Source organism: Budorcas taxicolor, chromosome 9 (genome assembly GCF_023091745.1).
Source record: "Budorcas taxicolor isolate Tak-1 chromosome 9, Takin1.1, whole genome shotgun sequence".
Lineage (NCBI taxonomy): Eukaryota > Metazoa > Chordata > Mammalia > Artiodactyla > Bovidae > Budorcas > Budorcas taxicolor.
In genome coordinates this window covers 89,884,490-89,911,839 of record NC_068918.1, presented here as the reverse complement: position 1 = coordinate 89,911,839, position 27,350 = coordinate 89,884,490, and the positions used below count along the sequence as shown (strand labels likewise).

The 27,350-nt window shown below is 45.6% G+C and overlaps 1 protein-coding gene across 2 annotated transcripts in view; it reads right to left on the bottom strand.

Moving 5' to 3' along the window:
* Positions 1-287: 287 nt before the first annotated feature.
* PACRG (parkin coregulated) overlaps positions 288-27,350 on the bottom strand; it is a 535,538-nt gene continuing 508,475 nt past the window's right edge. Inside the window, exons 5-6 of one of the 2 annotated variants that reach the window (XM_052645515.1) lie at positions 665-785; positions 288-388 (exon numbers count right to left, since the gene is read on the bottom strand). In XM_052645515.1, coding sequence (XP_052501475.1) covers positions 313-388; positions 665-785 — 197 coding nt within the window. In that variant the 3' untranslated portion in view covers positions 288-312. Of the gene's footprint in view, positions 389-649; positions 786-27,350 lie in introns of those variants that run through there. The other variant, XR_008199900.1, reaches the window with a different exon arrangement.

The window sequence follows — 27,350 nt, the reverse complement described above, 5'->3', positions numbered from 1 at the left end:
ATCCCCCTCCCCCAATATAAGCTGGGAAGCCCTGCAAATTCCAGTGGGCCAGAAGCATCAGTTATGTTTATAACCAAGGTTCGGAACACGCTGGAAACTGTCCCCCTGTAATGGGGGCATAGATCCCACCGTTCTATCAAGTGTCAAAGCACACCATTCTACCCAGCTGCTGCGGAGGTGCTGCTGAAAGGGCCCTCGGGTCCACGACCAACACCTATTAAGCAGCCGGCCTAAATGCTCCCCTTCCAACCTCTGACATCACCCTCAGGGCAGGCAGACACAATTGCTGAATTGCGTACGAAAATCATAGTTTTATTGTCCATACAACCGAAGGTTTAACTCGGACTCCTGCTTTCTTTCCCAGCTGGATAAAGAAGCGATTCTTCTCCTGGAACAAATAAGCACAGTACACTATTGTAATCTAAGAAACAGGCACTATTTATGTATGGGAAAGCCTTGCTCTCAACAGGGCTAACAATCTGAGGGCCCGTGAGCTGCCGTTTCGGCAGCTGTGTAAATGCTGAGCGGCCGAAGTCGCGGATAAGGAGATGCTAGCAGCGGCAGACGGGTGGCGGGGAGCACCCCTGGGAGCACCCCCTCCGCCCAAGCCCAGATGCCTCCCTGCTAGTTCAGCAAGCATGACTCGTAGGTGGGGACCATGTACTTGATGTTGATGAAGGCGTCTTCACCGCCATAGCGCTCGAAGGCCTCCAGCGTCTCCTGGATCAGGTCGCCAATGTTCTCCCGCTTCTGTTGGCTGTAGTCGATGCCGTCCCCGGAGTTCACTGGTTCATGCAAACAAACACACAGAGAGGCCCGTTACTGCGTGGTGCTTTCCCAAAAAGTCCTATGCATGGGTCTAGGCACTGGTCTCCAAGGCCTATGCCTCGAGACTCAAGCGTGTAATGTTTGACATTGACATGGATCAGTCAACGTTGGACCGTTTGACATGATCCTGGTAGAGTCTCAGGAGTGGTGACAGATAGACCAGAACACAAAATCCCACTAGAAGGGAACTGATGAAAGGTCAGCAGAGCGAAAACGAAAGTGAGGTGCTGAAAAGTCATCTCAGCTAGAGACATCAGGGCGTAAATGAAAACCAGGTGACCTGCGGTTACAGCACAGCTCACAAGTCAGGGACTCAGTCTCAGACACGGTAATTACATCAGGAGTATTCTCCCAGACCCTGGCTTCTTCAAAGCCCCAAGATGGCCTAGTTAGAAGGAAGGGCCCATGGTCAGACGAGGGTGCTGGCTTTGCGTGATAGCAGACAGACACGCGGTGTAGCGGAGGGCTTAGCCTGTGTCTGGGGCTTGCATCTGTGGGGTGCACGCTGTCCCCTCCAGGCCTCATTAACCCCGATGTTCAGCCTCTGCTAGTACCCCCGCCCCTCCCTATCACTGGGGGTGCAGCTGGGAGCGGGGATGGCCTCGCCTGCCATCTCTTCCTCATCTCTTCCTGAACGCCCCATCCTAGTCCTCAGTTACAGCTTCACAGGGATGGGAGCTCTGCTGGTGCTGGGGTCTAAGTCCAGGCAGGCGGCCTGCCCCGGGGGTCGGGGGGCACACCTGGAGGACCTGGCCGAAGTCTCACCTCCCTGAGCCTGGAAGTGACTGCTCAGCTGCCTCTCAGACTCTGCGGGAAGAGGTTCCTGGGCTGGCCATCCACACCCTGGGTGGGAGCCTGGGTCTCATGGTCTCAAAGTGTTTGGATATGAAGCATCTGATCGCGTTCTACCTGAGAGGTTACCCAGGTGCGTGGGGGTCTGCTTCCATCCAGAGAACAGAAATTCCACCTAATAATAGTCCTTGTTGTTTAGTCACTCAGTCGTGTCTGACTCTTTGCCACCCCATGGACTGTAGCCCGCCAGGCTCCTCTGTCCATGGGATTTCCCAGGCAAGAATACTGGGGTGGGGTGCCATGCTCTCCTTCAGGAGATCTTCCCGACCCAAGGATCAAACCCGTGTCTCCTACATCAGCAGGCGGGTTCTTTATCATCTGAGCCACCAGGGAAGCCCAGGAATAGTCATGGCCGGCCTGTGAGTTGTATTTCCCACCCAGATTTCTAAAGGCTTCAACACCGCTCATTCTCCCAGTAAGCGAGTCATCTTTGTGCCATTGCTGACACTACCCCACCTGATCTATGATGAAAGGAAAGGGCCACGGGGTGGGCTGAAAGGCTGGGGGGATGGTGAGGACGAGGACTCAGGCCAGGGACGCTACGGGGAGAGCAGCCACGGCTGGAAAATGTGCACTTTCCCAGATGAACGTGTGTTCATTTTATTCAGATTTCAATACAGCTCCCAATTCATATCTTGCTCGAATGTGAAACAGGGCGGGGTGGGGGGGAATGGCATTTCAAAGCTGTTTTTCCCGTTATTTTGAACATTTTAAAAAAGACAGAGTAGTGGTTCAGACCAGTAATAAAGGTAACAATTACAATCCCACACAGTATAGATAAGCAGTTCTTTTGCTTGATTTTCCCAGAAACTTGTTAGAGAAATATCACTGTCTTTTGTAACGCAGAGAAAGGACATGGTTCTCCTGATTAGTTTCGTTTGGTGGGGGGGTGAGGGCAGGCAGAAATACTACTAATTTTCAGAAAGAGAAAGGTTATGAGTTACACAGCTACAGTGCATATCCATTTTTCATAACGAATGAACTTAAAATGGTTTGCAAAGCCATCGTCATGAGGTGGATTTTGCCCTTCTCATGGTGGAAGCCTTTCTGCTGTGAAGGAGAAAGATGGATTTAAGTTAAAGGCTGATTTACAGAGTAGCTGATCATCTGAAATATTCATACATGCTAGCTGCACAAGCTAAACAAGAGATAGGGTGTTTGAACAAAGAGTTCTTGCCTGGTTGTTTTTCAGCTAAAGGTAAACTTTAAAAATATATACAGACAAATACTTAAATAGTTTAAAATCAAAAAAAGATTTACAGGGTGGTCTGAGAAGAGAGTCAGTGCAGCCAGGATCTCCCACCAAGAAGAACATGGTGTCCATCCACTTGGCGGGGGGGTTTCCAACACGATGAGGTTTAGAGTTGGATTAAGAGAGAAGGGGCTTCCCAGGTGGCTCCGTGGTAAAGAACCCGCCTGCCAATGCAGGAGACACAGGTTTGATCCCTGGGTCAGGAAGATGCCCTGGAGGAGGGCATGGCGCCCCACTCCAGTATTCTTGCCTGGAGAATCCCATGGACAGAGGAGCCTGGTGGGCTACAGTCCACGGGGTTGCAAAGAGTCGGACACGACTGAGCGCACACGGAAAAGAGAGAATGAGGAAGAAGCTTGTGTGCATGTGTGTGTGTGCATGCTGGGCAGGGGTTGGTGATGTGTGTTACAGGAGAGAGGAAAAGATGCTAAGGAAGAAGTTCCAAAAGAGAGGAGGGCAAAAGCAACACCGTCCAAAAAAGGTGCAGCAGGGCCGGAAACAGGTCACGTGTGTGACAAGGGAGGCCGGGAGGAAGGCGTGTGTGAGGAACAGGGTCGACTCCCGGGATTCTGAGGGGGTCCCTGAAGGAAGGCCAGCGACAGTGTCTGGGCTGGTCCCTGAGGGCCCCCCACCCCCGGCCCTGATGACACTCCTGTTGAACTCCCCTGCTCACGAAACAGGTGGACTTAGGGGGTAGTTGGCAGGATGCAAGTTTGCATGGCCTGCTGAGCCCTGGCAAAAATGCCCCAGGCACAGGTGGCAAGTGTAACTGGTGATGGTGCTGAGTTGTGACAGCCTTGATCCAGTTCCTGATAGACAAAGACACGTAAATTAATCACCAATAAATGGCGCCTTTTGTTGGGCTGTTAGTCAAAAGGTCAAGGACTGAATAGATCACGGGACAGACATATTTTCCTGGTGCGGGCAGAGAGGGGTGGGAAAGTCTGCACACAACGGAAAGCTTAACACGCCCTGTTTGTCCCGCTGCCTCCCAGAATGCTCTCATGACAAGCAGGGCTTTATTTCAATAGTGACCTATTCTTACTTCTTAAAAAATATGTAACTGTAGGAGTAAGAAAACTATGTAGCTTTTTTGTTTCTCAGCAGTGCATAAACCAAGTGATAAAAAGAACAGAGCAGAATAACAGTTGCTTATTGAGAAAGGGAGCTGGAGTTGGAATATTCCGTGATTGCAGAATGTGTATCCCTGGGGGAGGAAAAAGCCCAACAAAGGAGCACCGTCCCTTCCTTTGGGCGTGGGAGGGATGAGCAGGCACGGTTGAGGGTCAGGCCACATTGAGGGGCAGGTGAGCGGGGCAGTCTCCATTTCAGAACTGCTCTAGAGTCAGTTTCTTTGAGAATCAGTCTGAGGCGATTAGGTTGAGCTCCTCATTTTAAATATGTACGACGTCGCAGGAAAACAGGCTTGTGAGGAGAACAGGATGCTTTAAGAACAACCCCGATGGTTGTGTACAATTGTCAGTTCTGGTTAGGATGATGACATTTCAATTCAGGAAGCTAGGAGTCTATTTTCTCTCCAATAGCTGGAAAGATACATTGAAGAAGGAAAAGATGTGTATTATTTATAACCAAACAAACAGGACCCGGAACAACAGTTCAAACCAGACTTGGCATTTCTGAGGGAATACTACACAGGTAGGCTAGAACCAAGGCTTCCGTTTCTCCTCCTGGAGGTCTTTGTGTACCGGAGATAAGCCCCGACTGCTTGAGAGTCTCTTGGTTAAGAATTATCAGGTTGGCCAAAAAGTTTGTCTGGAGTTTTACATAAGCTGGTACAGAAAACCCCCAAAGAAGTTTTTGGACAATCCAACATTTTGACGACGCTTGTCATTCTGAACGTTGAAGTGGTTTTGGATTGTGTAGGCAGTATGTTGCAGCGTGGGCAGCCTCCTTTTCTACCTAAGCCTGTTTAAACAGCCCCCACCTGCATGCTTGGAGAAGGCCATGGCCCCCCACTCCAGTACTCTTGCCTGGAAAATCCCATGGACGGAGGAGCCTGGTGGGCTGCAGTCCATGGGGTCGCTAAGAGTCGGACACAACTGAGCGACTTTGCTTTCACTTTTCACTTTCTTGCACTGGAGAAGGAAATGGCAACCCACTCCAGAGTTCTTGCCTGGAGAATCCCAGGGATGGGGGAGCCTGGCAGGCTGCCGTCTATGGGGTCGCACAGAGTTGGACACGACTGGAGCGACTTAGCAGCAGCACCTGGAGGCTTCCTCGTCCTCAGGGCTGTTTTGGTCAGCACTGACTGGTATGTGTGTCCCAGTCTTTCTGCTGTCAAGGGCATCCTCCCAGTGAATGAACTCGTGGTTGTGAAGTGACCATCATGCCCCCTTGCCCCCAAGGCATGGCCAAGGCATCAGACCTTCACACAGGTGCATATCTGCTAGGCAGGGGACCTGGCCTGGCAACAGACCCATATCATGGAGGGTTTTGATGAAACAGTCTCTTCGCATTTTTACAATGTTTATACTGTGTAGAAGCTTTCTTCTTTTCTTTAGTTACTACTATTATAGGAAAAAGGCAGGAAAAGAAGACAAAAGCCAAGTGGGAAAAAGAACACTTTTGGTGGCCAGAGCAAAGTCTTCCCAGGTTGCTGCTGGTGGCACCTCCAGCCATTCTGAAGGGTGATGGGCTCTTGGTAGACAGCACAAGATGAGGCCCTGCGGGCTCATGCCAGATGGAAAAGACGAGGCTCTTGCCTTTGGGGCGCTGGCCAAGGTCCCCGGAGGTCACATTCATGCCCACCAGACTGAGTCTGGGCTGTGGACCCAGCCCAGAGCCCTGTGCAGCTGGCCTGTCCTGCTGCTCGGACCCTACTGGAGACTGTCCTGGGAGGATGCTTCTCTGTGAGGGTGGGCCAGACTCCCGAGCCCCTTCATCCCAGGACAGGAAGAGCCATTTCTTTTCCATGGGGATGGTCTTGATCCCTGTCTTCTGCACAATGTCACGAACCTCACTCCATTGTTCATCAGGCACTCTATCTATCACATCTAGGCCCTTAAATCTATTTCTCACTTCCACTGTATAATCATAAGGGATTTGATTTAGGTCATACCTGAATGGTCTAGTGGTTTTCCCTATTTTCAATTTGAGTCTGAATTTGGCAATAAGGAGTTCATGATCTGAGCCACAGTCAGCTCCTGGTCTTGTTTTTGTTGACTGTATAGAGCTTCTCCATCTTTGGCTGCAAAGAATATAATCAATCTGATTTTGGTGTTGACCATCTGGTGATGTCCATGTGTAGAGTCTTCTCTTGTGTTGTTGGAAGAGGGTGTTTGCTATGAGCAGTGCATTTTCTTGGCAAAACTCTATTAGTCTTTGCCCTGCTTCATTCCACATTCCAAGGCCAAATTTGCCTGTTACTCCAGGTGTTTCTTGACTTCCTACTTTTGCATTCTAGTCCCCTATAATGAAAAGGACATCTTTTTTGGGTGTTAGTTCTAAAAGGTCTTGTAGGTCTTCATAAAACTGTCTTCATAAAACTTCAGCTTCTTCAGCGTTACTGGTTGGGGCATAGACTTGGATAACTATGATATTGAATGGTTTGCCTTGGAGATGAACAGAGATCATTCTGTTGTTTTTGAGATTGCATCCAAGTACTGCATCTCGGACTCTTTTGTTGACCATGATGGCTACTCCATTTCTTCTGAGGGATTCCTGCCCGCGGTAGTAGATATAATGGTCATCTGAGTTAAATTCACCTGTTCCAGTCCATTTTAGTTCACTGATTCCTAGAATGTCGACGATCACCCTTGCCATCTCCTGTTTGACCACTTCCAATTTGCCTTGATTCACGGACCTGACATTCCAGGTTCCTGTGCAATATTGCTCTTTACAGCATTGGACCTTGCTTCTTACACCAGTCACATCCACAACTGGGTATTGTTTTTGCTTTGGCTCCATCCCTTCATTCTTTCTGGAGTTATTTCTCCACTGATCTCCAGTAGCATATTGGGCACCTAATGACCTGGGGAGTTCTTTCTTTCATATCCTATCATTTTGCCTTTTCATACTGTTCATGGGTTTCTCAAAGCAAGAATACTGAAATTAAAAGACGCTTACTCCTTGGAAGAAAAGTTATGACCAACCTAGATAGTATATTCAAAAGCAGAGACATTGCTTTGCTGACTAAGATCCGTCTAGTCAAGGCTATGGTTTTTTCTGTGGTCATGTATGGATGTGAGAGTTGGACTGTGAAGAAGGCTGAGCACTGAAGAACTGATGCTTTTGAACTGTGGTGTTGGAGAAGACTCTTGAGAGTCCCTTGGACTGCAAGGAGACCCAACCAGTCCATTCTGAAGGAGATCAACCCTGGGATTTCTTTGGAAGGAATGATGCTAAAGCTGAAGCTCCAGTACTTTGGCCACCTCATGTGAAGAGTTGACTCATTGGAAAAGACTCTGATGCTGGGAGGGATTGGGGGCAGGAGGAGAAGGGGACGACCGAGGATGAGATGGCTGGATGGCATCTCGGACTCGATGGACATGAGTCTGAGTGAACTCTGGGAGATGCTGATGGACAGGGAGGCCTGGTGTCCTGTGATTCATGGGGTCGCAGAGAGTCGGACACGACTGAGAGACTGAACTGAACTGAACTGAACTGAAAAAGCTCATAATACTGATGAATTTATGGTTTCTTTCAATCTTTCACCTTTTAATTTGAATTAAGGAAGGGTGAGAAGAGACAGACATATTTTGTTTTTTAAGGAATTTTTGATTTCAAGACCTAGATTAAAGTGTCAACATTTGTTTTGCCAGAAATATCCCATTTGGGGTTTGCTTAGATCCAATTTACTTTATAGAAATAGCATTAACCTGTTTTAGAATAAAAGTGCTTTCTCCCATAAGGTTTGGAAAATTACAGTGGAAATAATTGTAAACTTTAGTCTGATTCTTTCTGGAGATGAGAGAATGGAAGTGGAAGGCAAGAGGGCAAGACAAGCCAGGGCAAAATTCATTTTTTTCTACATTGAATAAGAGAAGAAGCCTTTTGGGGAGATGTTTTGAGGTTATCTACTTCTAGAATCCTAAAGAAATGCTTTCATTTTTTTATTTTTTAGCTTTGCTATGTCACTTTGAGGAGATTCATCTTTTTCCCCCTTAGTGATAACTTGACTTCATAATCTCTTGGAAAGTGACTGTTTGCAACGTACCCTTAAGTCTGACCATATGATGGATGTTTCCAGAGTGTTGGTTCATGGCGGATGTGAATCAAAGTTGCAACGGTTTTGCAACCACAGACTTATAATAACCAGAGCATATGTCATACGAGAGACGCCCAAGGGCTTAAACACTCCAAATCTCTTCAGATCTTGTTGACATTAATGAAATTCACAAGATTTCTTTCCTCTGAAGATAAAAGCTTTGAAGCAAGATCTGGATTCCCGGCTGGATGTCTGTCTCTCTCCCTCTCCTTCTGACGCAGGAGCTGGGTAACTAAAGCCAGAGGTTCCTAGCCCATCATAGTTTTGAAAGTTCAAGGAAAGGTTTTCATCTCTGAATGGGGCACTGATCACTGGTGAAACTGAAGGTATCACGGATCTTGACCTAATCATGAATTAAATATTTAAGTGCTCCTTCAGACAACTGCCAACTCCTTTCTGAACAACTGCCATTTTCCAAAGTAGATTTGTTCTGTAGGAAATGAACAATGATAACATTGGGGGGTATCGTGATACAGTGGGAAAAAACATTGAATTTCAAAGGCAAATAACCTGCAATGTACGTTTTCAAACCTTAGCAGCTGCAATGTCCAATAACTTACTAGATGGTTAACTATGGACAGGTTACTTGATTTCTCTGAATCTCAGTTACCATCCCTGTAGAAAGAAAGACCTGAGTTTGGGTGAGCTCTGTTCACCCTAACATTACTTTGTATAAAACCACAATACAACTTCGGAACAAGCTTTTGGAAGTGAAGGTTATTCAATAGATGCATTGTATTTCAACTGAAAAGATAATCACAAAGCTACTGTATAATTCCTCAAAGTAAGCCACAAAACTTGTAAGTACCAAATCCAGCTTTCACGTAAGTTCTAAAAAAAAAAAATCCCAAGGGACCAATGTTTATATAGTTGTCATTTAAAAAGAGAACACTGTCAAAAACTCAAATTATTTATTGACACACTACCCCAAATTATTCCATTCTGCTACTTCAATAAGTCAATATGGATTTTGATGTGTTAGAATAAAGACCAAATGTATGGGCTGATTTTTTATGTATATTCAGGTGACAGTGATTTGGTCAAGACCATGTAAAGGCAAATTGGATTAATCTCTGATCAATGACTATTTTGACTTGAAGTTATATTGAGAAACATAGGTAGGTTCACCAGTTTATCCCTCTTTGGGATAACTACACTTATAGGTTCAGTCGCCATTGGACTAACCTGAAATCCTAGCAGTGAAGTGGCAGTGCATCCCTTTTCTTGTTGGCCCACAGGATTCAATGAACATTCAGTGAATACCCAAAGGAAAAGGAGCAGAGCGTTCTAAGTCCAGCTCTTGTCCCAATTCTATTTCCTGCGGGCTTATCTCATGGTGGAGTAATAATAACAACAATAATAATACCAGCATAAGGTCATTTGAGAGCTAAGAACAGCTAGATGAGTTAGATGCTATTCCTGTCCCAGCACAGAGAAGCAACCTGAGGTGGAGGAGGTGAAATCACTCGGTAAAGTGATACAAGCCGTACACGATGCTGGGGTGCTGAGAAGGAGAAGCGGTGGGCGGCGTCTGTGGAGGGAGAACAAGAAGGCGATGGGAAGATCCAGAAAGAGAGGTCTAGGCGTCCTCCGCCAGCACAGACAGCATGCAAGCGACCAAGAACTTGGTTTTTCTAATTCTAGGAGAATTTTAGCCCTGCAGAGACGGAATGGCATCTGGAGAGCAGGTCTCTGGGACTATACATGTCGGGGGGATGCTCTACTGCCTGCAAGCAATCAATGCATGCTTCCCAGGGCAGCAAACTGTTCATCTTGGCCTCGTTTTTACGCTACAGACTATTCTGCTATCTTTCCTTCCTTATACAAGCCCTTGAAATAGTGACATCCTTTACCAAGATATGTGCAGGAAGACAAAATGAAGGCTGACTTGATTTCAAGGACTTTTTTCAGGGCCTTATGATACAGACAAAAGGAGAAGGGGGCAGCAGAGGACGAGATGGCTAGATAGCCTCACTGACTCAGTGAACATGAATTTGAGCAAACTCTGGGAGATAGTGGAGGACAGAGGGGCCTGGCATGCTTCAGTCCACGTGGTCGCAAAGAGTTGGACATGACTTAGTGACAAGAACAACACAACACAGGAGGACTGTGGGAAAATCCTGGGATAAGCCTCACATTCCGTCCCTCCCACTCCCCTCCTTACAAACACTTATGACGTATTTCTAGACCTGTAGGTATTGGTTCTATGGTCTTACAGGAAAGGGAATCATAGGCTTTGATCTGCCTGAGGCAGGAAAACAGTCTCAGACCACTGTCCAGACTGCCTTTGCTACCTGTAGATGGACACCTGGTAATCAGACCAGAGGGGCTGGGGAAACCTGTAACTATAGAAGAATAGGAAGAGGGTGAGACAGTGTAAAGGAGAAACTTTTTATGACTGTCTGGATGGTCTTCTGATACCCTTTTAAAAAGTCAGATTCAAGCCACAGATATTGGGGAAGTTTACGAATCAAATTTCAAGGTTCCTGTGGTCCATGAAGACGAGGGAAGTCTCTAGTGTTCCTTTAGGAAACTGTACCTTGGGATTCTTGAGTAGTAGCACTTGATCGGATTGAACACCTGTGTGGAGGCATTCAGGGGGCTTCCCCCACCCCTAGCCCCTGAGCCCTACCCTCTAGGTCAGCGCTGACTTCACTGGAAGCATGAGCCCGCGTGGTGGCTCAGATCGGGGCTCAGATTCTCCGTGTCTGTATTCAGCTTGTGGCGGGCAGTGGTCTCTGTAATAAACCCAGTTGCAGAGCTTCTCTGGCCCACCCTGGGTAGCAGCTAACAGTCTACATGGCCTTTCAAACTCTCCTCTTCCTGATTTGCCCTGCAGATTAATTTCCAGTCACTTTCTCCTGATTAATAGCCAACACCTCCACACTGTATGAGAGACCAAATTCAAATTCCTGATCGAGCCCTCTGTCTCTACCCTCCCTTATGAAGTCAATCTCATATTTTGCTCCTTCCCAAGACCATCTGTTTCACCCATATGTGGATTTCTTCCTGGCCTCAGTGGGCATAATTTTCACTCATGTCTTTAAAAACCCCCTCTCCCTTCTGGGAAAGTCCAACCTCATTTCTTTTCAAGGATAGTTTTGGATTTACTTACCCTGTGGAGTTGACTCCACAATCTTCTTTCTTTTGAATTCCTAGAGCTGTGGTCAGTAATCCCTCCATGGGCCTTATGAACATGTCAATCTAGAACCCTTAGGAAGTCATTTATGAAACTTAGTTTTCCTGTATTTTACCACCTCTTGAAGGATAGGATCACACTACTTATAAACTTTGTTTGTTGGCGTCAAATACAAATTGAATATTTGTAAAAGGGATGAATGAATGAGTGAATAAATTATTACTTTTTGTGTTTACTCAATCGAGATATAAGCAAATTTGGTTCTAAGTAAATTGTATGTTAAACATAATGCCCACAATTTGCCCAATACTTATTCTTTATTTACTATTTACAAACTTGTGAGTTCTTATCCTGGAGATAATAGCCTTATGTGGATTCAGGAAGGTTGGGTATAAGTACATACAGGGTCTATATAGTTAGATAGCCTTGTCTCTTCTCCAAAATCCTCCTTGATTTAAAGTGGAGTTTATTTGGGTTGGGCTTCCCTGGTGGATCAGATGGAATCTGCCTGTAATGTGGGAGACACAGAAGATCCCCTAGAGAAAGGAATGGCTACCCACTCCAGTATTCTTGCCTGGAGAATTCCCTGGACAGAGGAGCCTGGTGGGCTACAATCTATGGGGTCACAAAGAGTCAGACATGACTGAGAGGCCAACATTTCACTTACTTGGGTCACCCTTTATTTTGAGAAGAGAAAGCTTTCTTCCTCCAGAATGAAAAAAAAATCATATTACCTTATTTTATCGATATCTAAATTTTGCTTAATATAGTTTCTTTCCTAGCTATTAATACCTGATAATTCTCCGTCAGAAAAATAAATGATTTCAATGGGAAATTCTGATTCCTGCTTTCAGGAGTGACGCAACATACTGGAAATAATTTCACTGCTTTTAGACTGATGCTGAAAACTTGGAAATGGACCAGAATGACCACTGTTATCATGGTTTTTCCAAGAAATATTAGTGACACAACCCACCTTTAGTTTTCAATTTTGTTTTGTATTGAGGTACAAAAATGAGAAGAGAAATCCAGATTTCTAACCAGTTTTATCAGCAGATGCAATAAACTTGGGGGGAGATGTACTTCTCAAATTATCTCTGTTAGAGCTTTCATCTTTATCGTGAACTCAGAATTCAGAAGCCCGTGTGTGTCCATGCTGGTAATCGCCGACACAACAAAGTTTGCTTAAATCGTTTTAGAGGAATAGCTGCACAGAGCCACCGAATAAAAGACCTTCATGGCCTTGATGTAGTCTTTATTCTGCTGCAGAAACTAATTAAATAGATAAACTCACTAATGGTGCTCATGGTGAAAAAAACACATCATGCCGTTTCTGCAGATCAGATGGTTCCTCGATTATCTATGATTTATCTCAGCTTGGCTAAACTAGCTACTTTTTGAAAATTTGAAGATGAATTATTGGGTCCAAAATCTAATAGATTTCCAAGCCATTAACTGGAAATCTTACTGAGTGGGAGTCTTTCTCATCAAATGAGCTCAATTAATGCAAAAATAATATATTTAATGAACAAATCAAAGCAATCTGCTGGGCTGAACTGAGTTAAACACTGTATATGTGATAAGAGTTAAAGCCTCCAAGCCTTTTACAACTGGCTCGTTTTGGAGTCACCTCGAAGTATCTCTGAAAGCTCTGACTAGCAACTTTTATCAGCGTCTACACTAGTTAGTTAAATGTGGCAGAAGACATCAACTCCACCCAGGAGTGTTCATGCAGAGTATAACCTGCAAACACTGAGCTCACCTGACTCCATTTTTACAAACATTAGGGGCTTTGCTAAAGTTCAAGCTGAGTTTTGGCAGCATGGGAAGGAAAAAAAGAGTTGTCTAAGTCATGGGGACAAAATGTGGCCATTCAATTTGCCGTGGCAGCAAGATCGGGCTTGCACAAGAATTGAAACTAAAGCTTGTTGGAAACGCTGATAGGTAAAATATGCTGACTTTTGATACTTTGGAATAAAGACTGTTTACTTGCGTGTGTTACATTTTTCTCTCTCTAAAATTCCTCAGTTTATTGCACATTATTACTTTCCTCTGAATCAGGACTGGAAGAGTAGGTGAGTCCAAACAAAACCAACTGGAAATACACAGGAGCATCCCCGTGGGGTTGAGGCTGGGTGCACAAGAGCATGCCCTCAGCCTGTGAATGAATCTCTGGCTGATTCAGGTGCAATAATGCCTACCTGGGAGGAGAGATTTGAGGGCAAAACAGGAGAACATATGTTATGTCTTTATGAAAATAACAAGCTGTTGATAAATTCGGACAGTTCGTATCACTGTAGTTTCTGTGATGTCAGTCCCCGGCTTTCCAGGTCACAGTGAATTGCTTATGATTTATCTCTCCTATGGGTAGGATGGGCTTCCCTTGTGGCTCAGCTGGTAAAAAATCCATCTGCAATGCAGGAGACCCTGGTTCGAATCCTGGGTCAAGAAGATCCCCTGAAGAAGGGATAGGCTACCCACTCCAGTATTCTTGGGCTTCCCTGGTGGCTCAGACGGTAAAGAAGCTGCCCGCAGTGCAGAGGACCTGGGTTTGATCCCTGAGTCAGGAAGATCCCCTGGAGAAGGAAATGGCAACCCACTCCAGTATTCTTGCCTGGAGAATCCCATGGACAGAGGAGCCTGGTGGGCTACAGCCCACAGGGTTGCAAAGAGCTGGACATGACTGAGTGACTTTCACTTCACTTTGCTTCGCTTCACTTCATTTCTGGGTAGGACAGGAAGACTAGCCTGCAGAACACCAGGAAGTAAGCATTTGGCTTCTATAAGAAGGGCTCACTCCAGACAAGCAGCAGAGGGGAGCCGCTTTGTCTCCAAGTCCCACAGGAGTGTGAGTTTACTGTCAGCTGTCTGGACTCACTGAGCACATGGATCTGCCCTGCTGGGGATGCCCGTTACTCAGGCATAGTTTTTTCTGGTCTAGATGGGTTCCTTGGACCTGTCTGCCTCACGACCAAGGTTTTCGGTTGCAGGACTTCATAAGCTAACAATTTACAGCGTAAACTTACACTCACTTGTGGCCCTCAGTACCCTTCCTCCCTAGGTAGAGCCTGATCAGGGGTGCCCACATGAAGGGTGGAAAGATGGGTTCCTGTCCTCCTACAGATATTAACACCCCAATAAACCAAGGACTTGCTCCATAGAAGAAAAGCTATGACAAACCTAGACAGTGTATTAAAAACCAGGGACATCACTTTGTTGACAAAGGTCCACATAGTCAAAGCTATGGTTTTTCCAGTAGTCATGTACAGATATATGGAGTTGGACCATAAAGAAGGCAAAGTGTTGAAGAATTGATACTTTCAAAATGTGGTGCTGAAGAAGACTCCTGAGAGTCCCTTGGACTGCAAGGAGATCCAACCAGTCCATCCTAAAGGAGATCAGTCCTGGGTGTTCACTGGAGGGACTGATGCTGAAGCTGAAACTCCAATACTTTGCCCACCTGATGCAATGAGCTGACTCATTGGAAAAGACCCTGATCCTGGGAAAGATTGAAGGTGGGAGGAGAAGGGGATGACGGAGAATGAGATGGTTGGATGGCATCACCAGCTCAATGGACATGAGTGTGAGTAATCTCCGGGAGTTGGTGATGGACAGGGAGGCCTGGCGTGCTGTGATTCATGGGGTCAAAAAGAGTCGGACACAACTGAGCGACTGAACTGAACTGAACTGAAGTATGTCCCGGAAGTGGACACATCTCTGGATAAATATCTAGCATTCAGTCCCTTTACCTCAACCAGCACCATTTCAGAGGGCAAAGAGTGGCTTGCAATGAGTTGCTGTAACTTCTAGAGGTGTCCCAGGGCGGTTGTACCCTGGGAATTGAAAGAATCTCAGGGACTGTGGTAAGAAATGTAGAGGAAATCACAGGGTCAATTACTTTGAGTAATTTAATTGATTGATTATCAGGCTTTTCTGGTGGCTCAGTGGTAAAGAATCCGCCTGCCAGTGCAGGAGATGCAGGTTTGATCCCTGGGTCAGGAGGATTCCCCTAGAGAAGGGAATGGCAACCCACTCCAGCATTCTTGCCTGGAGAATCTCACGGACAGAGGAGCCTGGCGGGCGACAGTCCCTAGGGTCGCAAAGAGTCAGACACAACTTAGCTATTAAGCAACAGCAACAATTGAATTGATTATCACCTTCAGAAGGAGGGCCATTTATAATGGTTAGATTTCTAAAAAAGCTTTGCACTCTTTGCTTGTGAGCACACATCCACCAACCCGCCAGCCACCCAGCCCTTGCTTCCTGGGTCATCCTGTGGAGGGCCAGGCTCAGTTCCCCACCAGAGGGTGGGCACAGGCACAGCCACATGGGTGGTTTGGTCAGCTCTCTTACAACACGCCTTAAATCACGACTCTGGGAGTCACCTTCAAACTGGATCATTTACAAACGAGGCCATATGGAATACTGTCGTTATTTTGGTTTGCGTGTGAAAAGCGTTAATTTGTGACATGTTGAATGTGTGTCGTACTACAGCCGATTTAACCTTGTGCCGGCGTTTCTCCATTTTTCGCTGCATGGGGCACCCCAAAGGATGGAAGTGGCGCCAGGAAGCCCAGGCTGGAGGCTGGGCAGGGCTTGTGAGGTAAGCTCTGAGGAAGCAGGCGGAGCTGAGCTGGGGTATTTGTTCTTACTGAAGGTTAAAAGACCAGTAGCAGTGGAAACTGAAGTCTGCTATTTATCTTCAGGCTAGGGACAGTGCAGACAGCTGCAACACGAGCCTCCTTACAAAGCCATGCCAATAACCTTAACCGTGACCTCCGGCAGGAGACGCATTTCAGTGGGCGTACTGCTTTCTCTTTTAGGCACAAATAAGCACAGTTGTGTTCATTTTGTGTTGAGGTCAGATGATTAACTTGAGAGCCCTTTTTAGTGAATAATAAGGGGGAAAAAAGTCTTTACACCTGACTCCAACTCAACAAACGAAACAAAGCTTTCTAGAGGGAAGAAAGTCGCATATTACATGGACAGCAGATTTTAAGGCAAAAGTAAATGTTACAAAAGGACTTTGAACCTGATTAGCATGGAGCCAATGCAAGGTCAGATGGATAACTCACATTCCATTCAATTAATCAAGGTAAATATAATTATTTGGTAGATTTTCAGTACATCTGACCTTTAGTTGTGAACTGTCTGGGTATTTCTTTTACTTTTTCTGTGGTTACAGCCTGTTATAAGATGTAACACTGTAGATTAAGAAAAAGAAAGCTGTTGATAGAGATCAGTGAGAAGCATTTATTGATCAGCAGGTCTAATCATTACCTGCTCCCAAAGACCAAGGTAAAATGAGACACGTGAAATATATCACAGGGCTGCTCGTGTCTGCACCCTCTGCAGTCCCTACTCAGGGTTGAGTTTGTCCAGAAACCAGTGATGGATTCTATAGAAAACTACATAACTAGGAGCCCAAGCATTACTGATCTAACAAGTAAAATGAAAGCTCAAAATTCCAAATGCCATTAAGCCCTGTTAAAATTGTTTTTTGCTTGAAGGAACTAAATTGACTCACTTTTTATTTATTTTACTATTTCCCTTAAAAAAAAAACAAAACCTGGCAGTTCTAATAGGGCAAATCAGAATTTGGGGAAAGGAGTAGAATTTGGGCTGGGGCGGTCTCTATTTGTATCTCAAATAACATTCAGAAAACAAAGATCATGGCATCCGGTCCCATCACTTCATGGGAAATAGATGGGGAAACAGTGTCAGACTTTATTTTTGGGGGCTCCAAAATCACTGCAGATGGTGATTGCAGACGCTTACTCCTTGGAAGAAAAGTTATGACCAACCTAGATAGTATAGTCAAAAGCAGAGACATTACTTTGCTGACTAAGGTCCGTCTAGTCAAGGCTATGATTTTTCCAGTAGTCATGTATGGATGTGAGAGTTTGGCTGTGAAGAAGGCTGAGCACTGAAGAACTGATGCTTTTGAACTGTGGTGTTGGAGAAGACCCTTGAGAGTCCCTTGGACTGCAAGGAGATCCAACCAGTCCATTCTGAAGGAGATCAACCCTGGAATTTCTTTGGAAGGAATGATGCTAAAGCTGACGCTCCAGTACTTTGGCCACCTCATGTGAAGAGTTGACTCATTGGAAAAGACTCTGATGCTGGGAGGGATTGGGGGCAGGAGGAGAAGGGGACGACCGGGGATGAGATGGCTGGATGGCATCATGGACTCGATGGATGTGAGTCTGAGTGAACTCTGTGAGATGGTGATGGACAGGGAGGCTTGGCGTGCTGCGATTCATGGGGTTGCAAAGAGTCGGACACGACTGAGCGACTGAAATGAACTGATATAAAAAGAGCTGCCATGTAATTCTTATGGTAGGCACTAGAAGTGTAAGCATCCCTTATATATTTCACTTATTTAATTTTCACTCTCAACAACCCTGTGAAATTGGTAGTTATTACCCACAGGTTTACAGATGTGGTACAGAAAGGTTTAGACCTGACTTTCAAGTATAAAATTTAACCATGATATGCAAAATAACCAAATGTCTTTATGGATATTTTGACCCAGAAATTCAGTTCTGATACATGTGATAGCAAGGTGAAATAAAAAATATCATGTTAAATAACTGCTTTAACAATGGATATATTGTGAAAACTGGTTTCCCTCTGTATAGCTTTATAGCTTTGGAATTTTCTGTGTAATTAATAGTGTAAGGGAGAAGGCAATGGCACCCAGTCCAGTACTCTTGCTTGGAAAATCCCATAGATGGAAGACTCTGGTGGGCTGCAGTCCATGGGGTCCCTAAGACTCAGACATGACTGAGTGACTTCACTTTTACTTTTCACTTTCATGCATTGGAGAAGGAAATGGCAACCCACTCCAGTGTTCTTGCCTGGAGAATCCCAGGGATGGGGGAGCCCTGTGGGCTGCCGTCTATGGGATCGCACAGAGTCAGACACGACTGAAGTGACTTAGCAGCAGCAGCAGCAGCAATAGTGTAAAGTTAATAATAATTTTGAGCCACCATAGTTGGAGACAAGGATAGATATGGTTGTTGGAACATTTGTTGTATAATAGAAAGATTATGTCAGGTCCTTAAAAATATTTCTTTCCAAGTTTTCTCCAGTGTGTCCTTTTCCTTAAGTCGACATTTTACATTTGGAGAAAACTGAGATCAGTATTGACAACCTGACTTTTATTGACAAATTTTAAGTGTGAATTTTGTTTTTAGTAATTTTCCTTGACTCTCCATGAAGATAACTTGTTGAAAGTTACCATTCTCAATAAGTTTAAGATTTTTATCCCTTTTTAAAATGCGTTTTAAACTGTTTTATAAAAGTATTTCTGTAGGGGATACAAAACAATATTATGATGACATAGTTTGTTTTACTCCCAGGCAATTTCATACAATCATACATAAAGCAATATTATAGTAGATTAACTTTCTTATATGAGATTAAATTCTCATTAATATATTTTTAATGTTTTATGAAAAATATTTTAATACAAAGAAGTACAATTTCCTCATCTATTTTACTACAATTGTGTTTTTTGTTTTAGATCATTTTCATTAAAATATCTTGTTTCCTAACCAAAATAAAGTTCACTTTTTTTTTCTTAAAGAAATAATTGGGTCATATTTTGTAATTGCCATTGGAAGTTATCACACTAGACAGTATCTTGGCAAAAATAGGATCTAGGTTGGAACTGGAAAAGAGGAAACTACAAGAACATATTGTTACTAGACTTTATGAGGATATATCAAATTGTGGTTAGTAGTGTTGTATTCTTTTAATCTCTTATATTCTTCACTGATGTAGAAAAAAACTTGATTTTCTAGACCCTTACTTAACTTTCAAAAATGCTTACAACTTCCATTAAAATTCTCACAACACTATAAGCCTGTATTCTTTACATGTTGAGAGCAAACATACATTAACAAGTCACATGTATTTGTGTTAACTTTCTCTAACAGTCATGCGGACAGTCGTTAATGTGTGTTTGTCTTGTTATATTGCCTTCTTAATTCCCATTCTGTATAAGATAAACATTTTAGTAACAAATATTTTTTATTTCAAATGACCATGTATATGGGGTATAAATGAAATTTCCAAAAATTATATTTCTATAATTCCTAACGTAATAGTCAACAGTATACAGCAATCTGGCTGAGAAGGGCATACTGCCTCGGATCACCTAGAAATGAGCATAAAAGCCTTAATTTCACTGTTGTCCTTAACTGTTGCCCTTTGGAAAGGCTGTTCGATCACCAGGAGCTAGAAGGGCTGAGGCTGGGCCTCTAGATGTTCCAAACCGCAGAGGCAACTTTGGTGCCCACACTGCAGCTTGCCCTGGGAGGGGCTTGCCCGGTGCCCCCGAACGCATATACACACGATGGTGGTGTAACTGCCGTCCCCCGCCGGAAGGATCTAAGACACTTCCGTTTTATCGTTGAAGTCGAAATCAATAGTTCATTATTGATTCTTGTTCATGACCTAAGTGTCATTAAACTCCCCAAAGAAGAACATGCTGCGTCGGATTTCCTAGAAACGACTCTTGCTGTTAAACCTTTCATATTAAGCATAAAGGGAAGCCTTGCAAAATCTTTTCGAGTACCCTGAATAATTCATCGGTGCACCGGGAAGACGTCTAAATATTAGCACTATGTTTGATTTTCCTTTCCGGATCAATCTATATCTGTTTCTATCTTTGAAAAAAAAAAAAAAATCCTTGCAATCCTTGCAGGGGTGTGATTGCTCACTCATTTCAATGAGCCCTGGTCACAAGGTAATGTTCGTCTCCTGTAAAAGCTCAAAGGGAACGGAACAAACCGTTTTAAGAAACAGAACTTTGCATTAATCTGACGTAGACTCAATACGATTAAAGAACATGAAGGGAGCCAGTTAGGGAGTAGAGGCGTCATTTGAGTCACACACTATTTAAGTCAAAACTGATAGCTTCCTCTAACATGTTCCCCTTCATTCTGAATATATTTATGCTTTATTTTGGTGAAAATTGTGTTCTATGAAAAACGTTAGATGTTGGGTTTCAGGAGCCGAAGAATCTGGGCTTGCCACTTGAGAAAGCTCACGAGGAAGACTCAGCCCTGTCTCACACTCCACGTCCCTTCGCTTGTCAAGACTGGTCACCCTCTCCATCTCTGCCGCCACCGCACTTGGCCCTTGGGAATCTGTCTCCAGTTTGCCTAACTACTGCAGGGACTGCTCCACAGGTCTCTGCTGCCTTCTGCCTTTCCAGGCCCTCAGATCCATCCTTTACCGCCACCTAAGTCAACTGTCATGAACTCAGCTTGCACAGTTATTTCTCTGCTGGTGAAAACATTCAGAGATTTACCATTAGCTGTGGAACAAATCCAGCCTCCTTGGCCTGGCATTAACCCTTCTCAGTGGGCTTGAGGCCAATCGTTAGATTCCCATCCTCTCGCACAGGCACTCCAGGCTGTAGTCAAATGACAGCTGTCATCCCCAAGCAGGGGTGGCAGGCTGCCCACCTCCTCAGCTTTCCTCGTGTCTTTCCCGTCCGGTGGTCATTTCCTCCCCTGCCTCGCACCCCTGTTTCTCAAGATCTGTAAGGCTCATGCTCTCTATGAAGGCTCTCCTAATTGCTCCTTTAGCCATTCACAAGGGGGTTATGCTTCCCTTACCACCCTGATCACCAGGAAACCCATTTTACAGGCATAGACAGGAATTAAGTTCCTTGAAGATAGGAACCATCTTTGCATCCTCCAGAATGTCTAGCTTAATATGTGCGTGCTAAGTCACTGCAGTTGTGTCCAACTCTTTACAACCCTATGGACCATAACCCACCAGACTCCTCTGTCCATGGGGATTCTCCAAGCAAGAATACTAGAGTGGGTTGCCATGCCCTCCTCCAGGGGATCTTGCTGACCCAGGAATCAAACCCAAGTCTCTTACGTAGCTTAATACAGTAGGTGTTAAAGAAACTGTTGGTTAGGAAAATAAATATGAAGGAGTAGCTTTGCTGTAGGAGGGAAGGGTGTCTGGCCCTGTGTGGCACCGGTATCACTGGACCAGTGGGATTCAGGGGCCAGGGCAGGGTCAAAGCTGGCAAGCAGAGGGGTCCTCTGGAGGTTCAGCAAGACCCAGGGAGAAGCCACTGGAACTGAAGCTAGGAAAGGAGAGCGTTTGAGTGAGAAGGGAAGTCAGTGCCTCCCAGGAAGGAAGTGTTCACGTTTGGAAGAGAAACCATTTGCTTGAGAATCCTCGATTAGCCAAGGAGAGGACCAGAGAGGTAGATGAGAGGCACAGAGGAGACCCGAGGTCTAAAACCCCACCGTCAGTGTCCCGTCCTCTCCCTGACCTTCAATTCACGCGAAGCTCATGCGGCTGTGACTTCATTTAATGTAGTGAGATTTATAAATGAGCATCGTGTGGAAGGCCCCCGCCGAGTGCTCTCCCCTTGAGGCCCGGCATCGTAGTGACAATGCTAGCGTGTGTTACAGGTCTGGCTCAGTCTCCTGTGGGGTTACTGCTCCTTTCCCTTGAGTCCCTTGGACAGCAAAGGGTTCAAACCAGCCCATCCTAAAGGAAATCAACCCTGAATATTCACTGGAAGGACTGATGCTGAAGCTGAAGCTCCGATATTTTGGCCACCTGATGCGAATAACCAACTTGTTGGAAAAGACTCTGGTGCTGGGAAAATTGAGGGCAGGAGGAAAAGGGGGTGAAAGGATGAGATGGTTGGATGGCATCACTGACTCAATGGACATAATTGAGCAAACTCCCAAAAGATGGTGAAGGGCAGGGAAGCCTGACAAGCTGTAGTCCCTGGGGGTGGCAGAGTCAGACAGGACTTAGTGGTTAAACATGTGTTGAGCCTTTTCTATTGCCAGGTGCTGATATCTCCAGTACTTTGGCCACCTCATGCGAAGAGTTGACTCATTGGAAAACACTGATGCTGAGAGGGATTGGGGGCAGGAGGAGAAGGGGACGACCGAGGATGAGATGGCTGGATGGCATCACTGACTCGATGGACGTGAGTCTGAGTGAACTCCGGGAGTTGGTGATGGACAGGGAGGCCTGGCGTGCTGCGATTCATGGGGTCGCAGAGTCGGACAGGACTGAGCAACTGAACAGAACTGAACTGACCTGTTCTTAAATATATTATTTTGTTTAAACTTTGTAACAAAAATCTGAGACTGTTACTATTATTAGCATCCTCAGAGTTGGCTTCCCTAGTGTCAAGCCACCTGCAAGGAGCCTGAAGTTCCATCCCTGGGTGGGGAAGATCCCCTGGAGAAGGAAATGGCAACCCACTCCAGTATTCTTGCCTGGAGAATTCCTTGGACAGAGGAGCCTGGTGGGCAACAGTCCATGGGGTTGCAAAGAGTCAGACAAGACTTAGCGACTAACACTTTTCACAACTATGTATTAGATAAATGGATTTGCCCAAGTTCACACAACAGATAAAAGAGGCAGCCAGGTCTGGCTGGGGGCTGGCTCTGCGGAAGGTGGTTGGGGTTGGGGGCTCTCAGCCCCTCCTCCCAGCCTCAAACTCTAGCCAGCTTCCTCCAATTGTTCAGCCTGGGGTCAATTCACTACATTTTCATAGGCCAAAGGAAGGGGCAGCAAAGAGCTTTAAGACTTGGGTGCCTTGGAAATTTTTCTCCTAAAAGTAGGTTTGAATATAATGTAACCTGTTTAAAACAGTCATTCCTTGATTGCTGTGTGTGTGAATTAAGTGCCTCTGGAGCTGGTGCAGAGTGTGGATGAGCCATGACTCGTGCAGGCAGGTCACCGTCTCAAGAAGCTGGAGGCAGCGTGATAGGGGTTGAGAACAGATGGTCCACGAACCGGGAACTGGTCGAACAAGTCGCTTAGCTCTGTGGGTCTTCACTTCCTCATGGGGAAAAGGGGATCCTAGTGGCTCCCTCCCAGGACTAGTACCAGGGGGAGGAATGTCAGCGCGTGTCTGGTGCCTGGTGAGTGTTGCCCTAATTGACATGCTGTCATTGCTGTTGGTATTTAGACTGGAGTCATCAGGGAGTTATTTAACTGGACAACGTTGGGGAAATAGATTGATTATAAGGCTTTCTTAACTTTTATTTAATCCTCTTTCAGATATAATCTTAAGACCCAAAAAGCTAAAATAATTTCTAAACAGAAAGACTGATGAAATCAATGGAAAAATTAACAGCTATTTATGAAAGCCTGATGCAAGACTAAAAATATAGCGGTGTGATCTGTAATGTCCTTCAACAATGTTTTGGAAATGCTTAGGAAAGAGAGCCACATAAAGAAAGACATCTTTTAACTGGTTTGGTCCTGATGCCTCTAAAAGCCAAATGCAGAAAGTCAGTAAATGACAACAGACAAACAAAATCAAAGTCCTGGCAAGCACTGGGACGAGGGGAGGCCCTGACCCGGGGGCCAGCTGGCGGCAGGACTGGGCAGCGGCTCGGATGGCGCAGACCCCGAGAATGTCAGAGGTGTCAGCCTGAGCCTGGCTTCCCACTGCCTTCCCAGCCTCCCGTCCATACGCCAGACTCTCACATCGCAACGGCGCCCGGCTGACCTTGACGCCTGTCCTCCTCAATGCAGGAGAGGACACTTGGTCCCCACTTCACTAGTCATGGTCTTCCAGTCGTCCCTATGACAATTCACAGTTAATTGCTCTAACGAAGGGAAACCACTGAGTAAGTCACCCCCAAAAGAACACGGGGTCCTCGATTCACTTGCATTTCTCTGTAGAATGCATCTGATGGTTTTTGATTCACGCATAACCCACCAAATTTCAGATATTATGCAAAGCTAATTTATGTTCTCTGTGTATTCCGGGAACGTAACTGGGAAAGGTCATCCACAAATGTGTGGTGTAATGGATGAGTAGCTATTCTGTGATACAAAGTTCTCTGCATTATTTTTCTTAGATAATCAAGAACTCATTTGATGCTCACATTCCAGGTAAAGAGTTGCATAGAATGATTCAGCATCATAAGTCTGGTAGCGTGGAATTTACGGTTTTATTCGTTCCTACCCGAAGGTATGATGATAACAGCCAAATTCTTCCACACTCCTTTTAAATCTCAAATGTCAGATAATGTTAATAATAGCCACTAGTTATAGAGTGCTTGTTCTGTGGTGTGTACTTTAGAGGTATTGAATCTAATTTTCTCAACAGTCCTGTGCAATTGAGCTTATTATCCTTATTTAACCGATGGAGAAACAGAGGCTGAAAACTGTGAGGGGCCAGGCCCAAGTCAGGGAGCCGACAGGGGTCAGAACCCCGCTGGGCTCAGGTCTGTGGGCTCTGTGGGTCCAGCACTCTGCTCTCAGCCGATCACCCCACACACAGCCTGAGAAGGAAGGGCCTCCCTTTGCGAGAAAGTGTGTAAGCTCTGTGATGGAAAGCTCAGCATCTTTCTCAAGGTGAGTGGGTGACTGCTCACTTCAAATACTCCGAGTACCTCCATTTCAAGTGCACAGGAGGAAACTGCAATTAAGGGGAGAAAAAAAAGAGAGAGAGAATCTCAGTGAAGTTCTACGACTGCCCATTATCACAAGCTGAATATCCTTCCCCAAAAACCGAGCTCTAAAAATAGCGGGTAAATGTTATTCGAGTAAAATCTAAATTCTGTGGAGATAAGAGAAAAGAAAGAACCTGGAGACCTAGTCTCCTAAAACTATTTCCTTAAATTTCAAAAAAGTGAAAAAGTGAAAGTGTTATCACTCAGTTGTGACTGACTCTTTGTGACCCCATGGACTGCAGCCCACCAGTCTCCTCTGTCCGTGGGATTCTCCAGGTAAGAATCCTGGAGCTGGTGGCTACCCAGTACTCCCTTCCCCAGGGGATCTTCCCAAACCAGGAACTGAACCCTCGTCTTCTGCATTGGGAGGTTGGGTCCTTTACTGCCTGAGTCAAATTACAAGAAAATAAGAAAGCAAAAGAAATGGAGTTCTACTCAAGTGTGTTCTGAAAATCTTCAGTCACCTCCAAACCTAGCCGGCCACAGGAGGATTCCACCCCACCCGCCCCACCAAGGGCAGAACAGGAAACCCCATATATCCGGGAAGAGAAAGCCTTGCGCCCTCGGCGCCAACACTTTCGTTTCAAGGGTCCAAAAGGCATCCATGCAGACTGTTAGGGCTTCGATGTTCATTCTGGGAGATATGAAAGTCAGAATTTAAAAGAGAAATATAAGAAATGTGGAACTCTGAAGCTGGTTGAGATGAACTAGAAACCCTCGAGGACTTTGTCAGAAGGTGGGGCGGGGTGTCAGCCTGGCATGGCCTCCCGAGAGAACGAGAGGTCTCTCGGGCCAGCAAAGGGCCCAGAACATGCTAGTTATTAAAAAGATGATCTTGAACAACTTTGCATTTTCTATGGCAGAGATGATTATTGTATTCTGATTCTGAAATTCAAATTCTTGACTGAGTTAAAGATTTAATACTTTAAAGGGGTTCATATTAGTAAGCATGGTCTTGCACAATGTTTTTGTAAAACTATCTTAATTTCAAATTTCGTCTTTGTTTCTGCCTCTGTGATATTATACAGAACATCATTTTATTAGTATGTTATCATGTGTAGCAAACACAAATGTCCTGCTTTATGTATCAATAATAAAACACATATTATTTTTCCTAAAGACAGCAATACATGCTGATATTAGATGACAATAAATATTTATGGACAGTTCACACCGGTTTTACCATCCAATCCAATTGTAACAGATGAGAGTTTATCATTTGGTCTGGAAGATTTTACAAACCACTGAATAATGAGCTCCTATCCATTCCAAAAAGACATGGGCTATAAAACAGTGTGAATTGTCAGTAAACAGTTATTTCTGATGAAATACCGCATTTACCTCTTCCCTTCCGTAGAGACAGGTCGTGTTCCAAGCTATGCATGATTCTATAGATGTAAAAATAATTTTAAAAAATGATTTACATGAAAGAACCATGTCACAGAGCACTTTCCTTCCCATCCGGGCATGAAATCAATGCAAGCAGCTGCGTGTGTCGTGCGGTGACGGAGTGCTGAGTCATCGCTCCCGCCCCGCAGCCTGGGTGGAGACGCGAGGCTCATTTTATAGTTGGCACTGAAATCAAACCGGCGCAGGCTCGGGGCTCCCGCTGCGGGCACCGCTGTGTGCTGGAGGCTGGCGTCGACCCGCAGCACGTCGACAGCAGCGCTCCGGGCGCGCTCCGTAAGGACGCCTCGGCCCCAGCGTCCGGGCAGCTGATCAGAGCGCCTGCCAGGACAGCTCCGCGCCTTCCTCTGACAGCCTCTCCGCCTGTGCTGGAGTGTTGCTGTTCCTCCTTCCCCATCACACTCCGGGCTTTCTTCCCTCTATTTTTTCTTTTTTTTTTTTCTGCTGTAGCTCCCTGGCTGGGCGGCTCCCTGACAGCTTCACGGACAGGCATCTTGTCCGTGGCGAGCTTTGCCTTCTCCTAGGCTGGCATGCGGGGAGATTGCGTGAAAGATGGATTCTGCCATCTTGGGTGTCAGGGTGGTGCTAGGAACACTGAGGCCACGGTGGTCGCCGGCAGACCCTGTCCCTGATGTCCTGGGGCTTCCCTCCAGCTGGGAAGAGGAGCGCCAAACCATGACTTCCGCTGTGCAGTGAGACACGCACACCTGACCTGGAGCGGAGAGTCAGGGCGGCTCCCTGAGTGGGGGCGCTGCGGGGGAAGCCTGGTGGAGGAACAGCCTGGGGGCTAAAAACCCTGAAGTAGAAGAGAAGCGACTGTTGAGAAGCTGAGAAAGCCCCGTAGACCTGGGGCAGGGCAGAGGGGGTTTCGGGGAGGCTGAAGAAGTAAGAAGGAGCCAGGTGATGTTGGATTCAGCTGACATCAGGTCATAGGGCCACAAAGAGCGTGGTCGTCTTGTTCTGAGGGTAATCAGGAGGCCAGGGAAGGTTGTGCATGGACAAGTGACTAACTTTATATTTTGGCTGCTGTTCGCACAATATGTAATGGGGCGTATGCTAGATGGCTAGTGCACTTTCCAGCGCAGTGTGCTGACAGTAGTTTGCATAGAGCAATAGAGAAATGAAAACATACTTTTGAAAATTACCAAAAAATAGAACTTGGTGTTAAAC